The 9,599-nt window shown below is 31.0% G+C and overlaps 1 protein-coding gene across 1 annotated transcript in view; it reads left to right on the top strand.

The window, feature by feature from the left end:
- The window catches only part of LOC103307754, a 2,006-nt gene extending 1,680 nt beyond the window's left edge, over nt 1–326 (top strand). Inside the window, exon 2 of the mRNA XM_008180025.1 lies at nt 8–326. Within this exon, the coding sequence (XP_008178247.1) occupies nt 8–326 (319 nt within the window). The remainder of the gene's footprint in view (nt 1–7) is intronic.
- Nucleotides 327–9,599: the final 9,273 nt, after the last annotated feature.

The raw sequence follows: 9,599 nt of genomic DNA, 5'->3' as shown, positions 1-9,599 counted from the left end.
CATTTAGTTTAGCACTATGGAATCAATACGACGCAACACTTGCAGATTTGCCAAAAACAAACAACTCCGTCGAAGGTTGGCACAGAGCATTTTCGTCATTGTTAGGTGCATCTCATCCAACAATATGGCGTTTAATAGACACAATAAAAAAAGAACAAGGGTCAACGGAAATAAAAATCAATCAATTAATAGCAGGGCAAGAACAGGTAGCTAAAAAGAAAAAATATACGAAGACAACTACACGGATTAAAAAAATTGTAAATTCTTACCATGAACGTAATCTCAATGAATATTTAATTGGAATTGCTCATAATTTACAAATATAAGGTATTGATTTTTATTATAATTATTGATCAACATTTTTATTATTATTAATATTATTATTTATATATTTTTTATTACATTTTACAAATTATTTTATGTGCCAATATTTTACAAATTACGGGGACGGGGAAATGTCGCACGGTAAAACGTATTAGACGGGAAAATGTCTTACGGGGAAGTGTTTACGGGGAAATGTTCGACGGTGAAATGGAGACGGGGAAGTGACCCGTTACCACGTAATGTATGTAAACGCAAGGCTTGTAATGACATTCATGAAAGACCGCGAAAAATAAAACGAAAAGAGGTATCATCCATAGAGAATAGTGAAGTAATAGGTAGGAAGCAATGACGTAAACTTAATAAGGAAGTCGATATATAATGAACGTAGGAAACTTTTACCAATTTTACCGATAAGTTTGGAGGACGCTCTAAACTTTGTTTCAGATAGCGATATTTTAACCTGCCAAAATGAAAAAATGACCTTTGTGTATAAACAAGATGAAATGATTATTGTTACGTGTAAAAAAAATATTGAATTTTTATGTAATCATTGTGCTGACGGTACTTTTACATACAAACCAAAGTATTTTTATCAACTGTATACTATACACGGATGGAGCAGAAATTATTATTTTCCTTTAGTACATTGTTTTTTACCTTCTAAAACTGAATCGTGTTACTTAAAAATGTGGATCAATATTAAAAATATATGTTTGGAGCTGCTCATACGGCTGTGCAAAACACATTTTCTGGAGTACAGTCAAAGGCTGTAGATTCCACTTTGGTCAAGCTTTATGGCGGAAAATCCAATCAAACAATAACCTTCGACAATCATATAATTCTAAGCAAAATGAAACTGGTGAGTGGCTAAAAATGTTTTTTGGATTACCATTTTTATCAGTACATGAAGTCACTGATGCATTCATTGATTTAATGTCCATATGTCCACAATGCATGTTCTGCATTTGGAGACTACATTCTTAACACCTACATTGAAGGACAATTCCCAATGGAAATTTGGACCCATCCAATCAATGCAAATATAACTACAAGGAATACGAATGGAGCAGAAAGATTTCACCAAGGGTTTAATTCTGAATTTTATTCTCCGAATCCATCTGTATTTATGGTTATTGATGTTTTAAGAAATATTCATATCGATACAGTGACACGTATGAACCAGAACCATAAGGGAATTCAAAATATAATTCGTCCAATTGAAAAACAAAAACAAGTTAGTAAATAGGTGATACATAATAATAATATTTTTGATTTTTAATTAAATTGTATTTATTTTTAGGAGCATTTGTTTCAATTTTGGGAAGAATTTTTACGTGACGGAGATCGTATAAAGTTTTTAAAAAACGTCGGCAGTCGGTTTCATCCAATCAAACTTTGAAAGTTTTAAATTTTTTTTAAATGAATATTTTAAATTTTAGAAATACTTATACATTTTTAGTTTTTCTTTTTTTTTTAAAATATTTTAAATTATTGAATATATACATTTTTTTTTGATGAACTATGAGAATAATGAGAACAAATAATTAATTATACATATACATATGCGTTTTTTGTTTATCGACCTTTTTGGGGTCAAAATCATAACTGTGCGGTTTTTGGATACGACAATTTTTAAAATTGTGCGGTTTTAACCTATTAAATGTGTGCGGTTTTGACCTACCAAAAGTGTGCGGTTTTGTCCTGTATTTTATCAAAAGTGCGCGGTTTTTGGAGTCAACGCAATTATGTATCATTCTTTACGCTCGATAAGTACCTGACAGAATCGTGTTGTACCTAGAAACCTGAGGTACAAGGTTCAAAATACAAATAAGAGTAGTTTGTAATCGAACAATATATTTGTTATTTTGTTGTTTTCAATACCTAAGGCTATAATATAATATCATTATTTTTTAAGCTGCCACAAAATTCCGAACAGTGGCATACAATTTCTGAAGAGTTCAACGACAAATGGCATTTTCCCTATTGCTTGGGTGCAATTGATGGGAAGCATATTATAATCCAATGTCCAAATAAAAGTGGAGCAGAATACTATAATTACAGAGAGACGTTTAGTATCGTTCTTATGGCACTAGTTGATGCTAATTATAATTTTATTTTCGTCGATGTTGGGTATCAAGGAAGAATAAGTGACAGTGGTGTATATCGAAACACAGATCTATGGAAAAAATTTGAACATGAACAGCTTATGCTTCCAGCAGATGAACCGCTTCCTGCCAAGACTAATATGTTACCATATGTATTCGTAGTGGATAGCGTATTTGCTCTAAATAAGCATAATATTATGAAGCCGTATTCTGGCGTTTAAGTCAAAGGCAATGAAAAAAGAGTATTCAATTATAGATTATCTAGGGCACGAAGAGCGGTAGAGAATGCCTTTGGTATAATGTCATACAGTGGCGTACGCAGGATTTTTCAATGGGGGGGGGGGGGGGGGCTTGAAAATTAGTTACAATTTTATTTTTATTTTGTCCAGTCTAATAATTTCAGACGTTTATAATTGAGGTATTTTAAAACGTTTGTAACTTTTCCACTTTTATAGTAGAAAAAATGCTCTGATCATAAACATCGATGCCGGATGTATGTTTTTGGAAGCGAATTGGATCTAGTTGATACTTTTAGGAGGTCGAAATTGAAAATGCTCATTGCTTTCTAAAATAATTGGAGATAAAAATTAAAATTTATTAAAATTGTTCGGTAACCAGCTTGGTTATACCGTCCTCATTTGGATTGTATTTGATTAATTTAAATTTGTTTTTCTATAAATGTCAATAAAAAATTATTCATTCGGTCAAAAAGCTTAAAAATGTAATGCGTATAGCTAAAATATTAACGATACATAGGCATCATGGTTATGTTTTATAAGCATTTAAAGTTCAAATTTCGTCAAAACCGCAGTTAATTTGTAGTTCAAAACTTATAAAATATTAAATGTATATAGCTAAGGCTAAACAATTTAATACAAGGTCTTTCATACAAGTAATTCATACTTTTACCTAAAAATTACAGATGATTTATGAAAATTGGTATGCAAATACATTGTTTTTTCAAAAATGAATTCATTCTGGTAAGACATATATTAAATTTACGTCTTGCTTACTATAATTGACAATTGAAACTTGATAAATATTTTTGAAAAAGTAATAATAATATGGGCAATGGGGGAGGGCTTCAGCCCGTTAGCCCCCCCTGTGGACGCCACTGATGTCATAAGTTTTTAGAGTATTCAGACGTCCAATGTTACTCAATCCCGACAAAATGACAAATATAACAATGGCGTTTGCATTGCTGCACAATTTTTTAAGAAAAAGTAAAATTTCGTCTTCCAATTATTGTTCACAAGGAACATTTGACTCAGAAAAAGATGGTGAAATTATTCCAGGGTCATGGCATCAAAACCACAATAACGAAGCATCGTTCTTACCAATTCGTAGAATGCCCCGTAGGTCACCGAGCGATGCGAAAGAATTCAGAGAATTATTCACGGGATATTTTATGACGAATGGCGCTGTTCCGTGGCAAAACAATTTTTAAAGTATAATTATAATTTATGTAAGAAAGTCTGGTATATTTAATTATTGTTAATTAATATTTGATGTTTAGAGTAATATTCAATAAATATGTGTATCCATGATCAATTGCCTGAATTTAAGGTTCAATCTGCAAAGGTATTGGTCATCCAAGAAGAGAAGTTAGAGTGGTATGAACAGTTTTCCTCTTATGTAAAAGCTGTCCGAACCACTGCTCGTATACTTCGGTTCGTCACGCTATGTAGGAAACAACCTGTTGAAAATGGCCATTTATCCCGAAAGGAGCTCGACCAAGCAGCACTTGTGATTGCCCGTTCATCCCAACAATTTCACTTCAGTGCGTTGATCCATGAGTTGTCACAGGGGCGAGCTGCATCGGTGAAATTTGCTGTAACGCTACAATTTTATTCAGCTAAGGCATATGATTTTGTACGTAGCACATTCAAAAATGTATTACCTCATACAAAAAATATAAGTCGTTGGTACAAAGTAATTAACGGCAAACCAAGTTTTAGTCAAGAAGCATTAAATGCTGTTTCTTTAAAAGCTACCAATGAATATGTTGCCATCAACTTATTAGTAGATGAAATGGCAGTTAAAAAAATGTAACATGATCAGGGAGTGAGTGGAGTAGATTTGTAAATATGGGCACTGAAATCGGGTTTGATGGAGATGAACGAGACAGGCCTCTAACTACATAATATGTTATAATATATTATATCCTTGTTTTTATGGCCGTTGCCTTTAATGGTCATTGGAAAATCCCTGTAGGATATTTTGTGATTAATGGACTGAATGGAGAAGAAAGAGCTAATTTATTGACAAAATGCATTATTTTATTACATGAAACAAACATACGATGGAACAAGTGTGAATAAAACAATATGCAATAAATTAAGAGCCAATTTTTCTCTTAAAAACATGAAGGCTTACATTGACCATCCTATTACACAACAACCAATTTACTTAATATGGGACGCAGTATTATGATGCAATTAGTTCGCAACTGTTTTGGAGAAAAACAAAAAATATGTAATAGTAAAGGAGAATGTATAGATTGAAATTTTTTAAGAATGCTTCATGAAAAACAAAAGGATCAAGGTTTACATTTAGCTACAAAATTGACAAATAAACAGATCCATTACCACAATGAAAAAATGAGGGTTAAGTTAGAAGTGCAAGTATTAAGTGAAAGTGTGAGTTTAGCTTTGAAATACCTCCATAACACTGATTCTGATTATAAAAATGCTCTTTGCATTGCTGAGTTTTGCCAATACTTCAACAGTACTTTTGATATATTAAATAGCCGAAGTAAATTTAGCAAAACTCCTTATGGTAAACCTTTAAGTTTAGAAACAATAGAGAAATATGAACAGTTCACAGAACAATTCAAAGCATACCTATTTAATGGGTTTGACACTTAAAGAAATCACTAAAAGCAAGATTCTACAATATTCAAAGAAATTAATATAGTAAATCATTTCAAAAATACAGGTTTTGTTGGGTTGATATTAGATTTGGAAAACTACATACAAATGTATAGGACTTTAGATGATAAACAATAATTAAACCATGGTTATATGCTTACATATAAATGTTCGCAGAATCATCTAGAAACTTTTTTCAGTGCAGCTTGGGAAAGAAATGGATTAAACAACAATCCAAGTTGTTTTCAATTTGAACATGCCTATAAAAGTTTGCTTGTAAATAACTAAATAACTGCATCATGTTTTGGGAACTGTGGTACTCAAGTAAAAAATTAACTGATCATGATTATATTGAAAGTTTAGTAAGTCTCAATAATTATGTATAAGATGTTGTTGAATTCATAGCTGGCTTTATTGTTAAGTACATATGAATCAATAAATGAATTAACTATAGGCTAGGTATAGCTGAAAATGTAATATTTATTATGAACCAATAAAGTAAACATATAACAGAAAATGTAATAATTGAAATATAATAGTTGAACTTGAAAATTTCAACTTGAATTTTGAAAGTTGTATTTTAAAACATAAAAAAATATTATCATAAATACTTGTCTTATCATTTAGAAAATGAACAAAAAATGAACGAACGCTCTAATTGACTGTCCTCGGAGCAGAGGCCAATTATCTCAATCTTATGCTGTCTCTCTTAATTCGTTCGGCACGACCACGCCCCCAAGTCCTTGGGCTTAAATGTTCCATCTATTTCTTTAAGGGGGCTGGAGGCTGGAGCATACTATGTCTTAAGGGGTAGACACTACTGTTTAGGCATTTCATATTACATGTATATTTTGGCTGTGTCAATGTATGAGAAGTAAATGAACATTAGCACATCAGATTCCTGTGGATAGTTATATTAAATCAGATGTTAAAATAGTAAAATTACTTTATTACCTTACTCCGTGTGTTCGGGGGCTCTCGATATTGTGTATTCGAGAATTAGATCAAATACAACGTACAATATAATTTATGTAAAAAGCACATATAATGTAATACGGCAATCAATGACAGTGACTCATTTGTAATTAACTACTGTACAGCAGAGCAACACCCTCCTACCCGATTTTTTTTTCTTGTATTTATAGGTGGGTAGTATAAAAAAAATAAACTGTTGGTTACTAACTTGTATATCAGGGTTGGAAGCTGGGCTAATTGTTAATTTCAATATTAAACTTAATTTAAACGTGTATAATTTATAAGAAAGTAGGTAAATACATTTAAAAGTCCATTCATGGACTCATACTAAAGAAAAGCCGTACATATTAGAAATCTGTAATCAAGCTTTCTCTCGATCACATACTTTAGCTTTCCATACAAAGACCCGTCATACTAAAGAAAAGCCGTTTAAATGTGTTATCTGTGACCTTTCTTTTTCTTTGAACGCATATTTAAAACGCCATTCAAAGATACATACAAGTATAAAGTCCTTTGAATGTGCTGACTGTGATTAAACGTTTTATAATTAACAATCTGTAAAAAAAACACATTATAAGGAGACACATACTAGAGTGAGGCCATATAAATTTATTATCTGTGATCAATTAATATTTAAAAACGCACATTTAAGAAAATTGACACATGTTTCGACACATGTCGTAGTACTTCCGCTTGGAGGCCTCTACACTCCGTCCGGTCTGCCTTTTTATTTTTATTTTTTTATTTTATAACATGGTCATCAATTGTTCTTATTGTTCTTATATTGTAATAGATTAAATAAAAAATCACATAAATCAAAAATAAAATAAAAAAATGCTGGAGAGACGAGTTAAGGACGTTGGAATAATTTATTAAAATGTTTAGTTTTGATGTATATCTTTTGTTTAACCAATCTAAATATAACTGTAGCAATGTATATTTTAAAACAATGTACTCATATTATAGTTATCTATTTTTGTGTAAATCTTATTTTGTTTATCGTAATATAAAAACAAATTTGTTTACGTTTACTTCAATTATAAAAGTTTATAATATGTTATTAACAACAATTAATTTGCAATTTGTAGAATATATTATGGCTAGTAAATTATAAGTTAATAACATACTAATTCAAGAAGAATTATAATAGAGTTAAGGTCTACTAAGTACTTCTTCTTCTATGAGTGCCATATTCGTTATCAAACGTTGGCAATCATGTTATTACTTTTATTGTATTAATGGCTGTCCCGAATAATGATATCGTAGATGTATTGAACCAATTTCTCACTTGTCCATCCCAGAAACTTGAGGTCGACCTTGCTTCCTTTTTTCCCCTGAATTATTAGTTTAAGCTGATATTTATATCAATTAAAATGTATAAACGTTAAACATTTATTCTTATTTTTTATTAGATTTTGAACGGAGTGGTGAATGTATTGATTTTACAATGATGTTTGCTTTTTATTATATTGTAAATATTATGTGTGTCATCACCGTTTTGAGCAGTAAAACTGCTCAAATTTTCTTCAACAGTGTCTTGTTCGATGGGAAAGTGAACGAAGTTGATGCTTTCGGAAGATCAAAATTTAAAATTCACAATAGTTTTCAGCAGCGAGAGGACAACGCAAATTAAAAATCAAGGAAAAACAAAAATTTTTACGGAAAATAGTTTTCGACAAAATCGAATGTTGTATTTGGCGTAACTCTAAAACAAACGACCGCAGGATACATGGAATTTTCACTGGTTGTTTATATTAGCATTTTCTATACAATTTGATATTATTTAAAAATATTTTGAATTGTTTTAGACTGTATACGGGCATTTTCAGTTTCCAATTTTTTTTAGTATTATTCTATAAATGTAAATACAATTTCATTTGTACAGTAAAAAAGCTAGAAAATGTATTAGGTACCAGGCTACTATTATTAATTGACATTTACAAGGATTACGTTTAACGGTCAATTTCAACCAATAACAATATAACACGACACGTTCTCTTTATCTTGTATTATTCTTCACTGTTCATCGTTGTGTTTGACTGTTTGAGCTTTGAGCATAGTGTTATATAATTACTACATTAAAATATTACTATAACACTATTTAGTAGGTATACTATTGTAATATCTTTTTTGTAGAATTTGAGGTACTTATTTATTATGTTATATTTGGCCTTTAGTTATTATTTTTATAAGCTACTAGCTGAATAACTTGGCGTTACCCGGTAAAAAAATTGTGATTAATTAACTCCTTTTGGGTGTATTTCTTTGTGCATCGGTATGGAAGCAAAATCATATTTTATTTTAAGTTTTAGCCACCCCGCGTGGCGTTGCCGTGAGTTTCGCTTATGGTTATGTAAATAGTATATAAACAGGTAGGCAATCTACCTGCGGTAGACTGCGGACACAGCTAGGTGGGAGATAAAATATAGCCTATATATTAGTACTGCTTTGTAGTTGAAAAAAAATTTGTATACAGTGTACCTAAATAGTATTGAAGTCATAGTTGATCATCCCGGATTCTTAGGAGTATTTAATATTTATATATTAATATATTTTGGGGGGTTATTTTATTTTATTTTTACGGACAAACCGACGTAATTATGCCTATAATTCGCATATGATATACCTGCAACCAAAGGCAACCATTAATAAACAAAAAAAAAGTTTCGATTACCACCTGTTTAAAAAGCGAATATCAGAAAATCCTTTCTTATTGCATACTATCTATATCATTAGAGGAACCACTAAATATTCCAAATATCAAGTTCGTACGTTTTGTATTTTAAAACCAATATTGTATATTTAATTAAAACATTGCTTGATAGATGACGTCTCTGTTATATTCCTACAACCCCTTATTTTCTCCTTTAGGGATTGAATTTCCAAAAATCCTTTCTTAGCGGACATCTACGTCATAATAGCTATCAATATGCCAAATTTCAGCCAGATCCGTCCAGTGGTTCCGGTTAGGCGATGATGAATCACTCAGGACAAGTAATTTTATGTATATTGTATATAGATAATTAATATACAGACGCACAGTGTGATATATTTAAAAATAAATATATATATACCTAATAACTATAAATTATAACATTAGATATATTGTATAGTAGCTGATCCTGTGCACTTTGTTGCCCGTTAAATGTACCAACTCTATATGACTCGAACTTTGTTCAATTCGTTATTTAATATTCAGTGTATGGTGTTCAAAATTTATCTTAACTTTTCTGTTGCCTGGAACAAAAGTTCTGATTCGCAGCAGTACATTAACAGGTAGGCAATCTACCTGCTGTAGATCACGGACCCAGTGCTGTTTGTACGT

The sequence above is a fragment of the Acyrthosiphon pisum genome, chromosome X, assembly GCF_005508785.2.
Source record: "Acyrthosiphon pisum isolate AL4f chromosome X, pea_aphid_22Mar2018_4r6ur, whole genome shotgun sequence".
Lineage (NCBI taxonomy): Eukaryota > Metazoa > Arthropoda > Insecta > Hemiptera > Aphididae > Acyrthosiphon > Acyrthosiphon pisum.
This window is presented reverse-complemented; position numbering and strand designations above follow the sequence as displayed.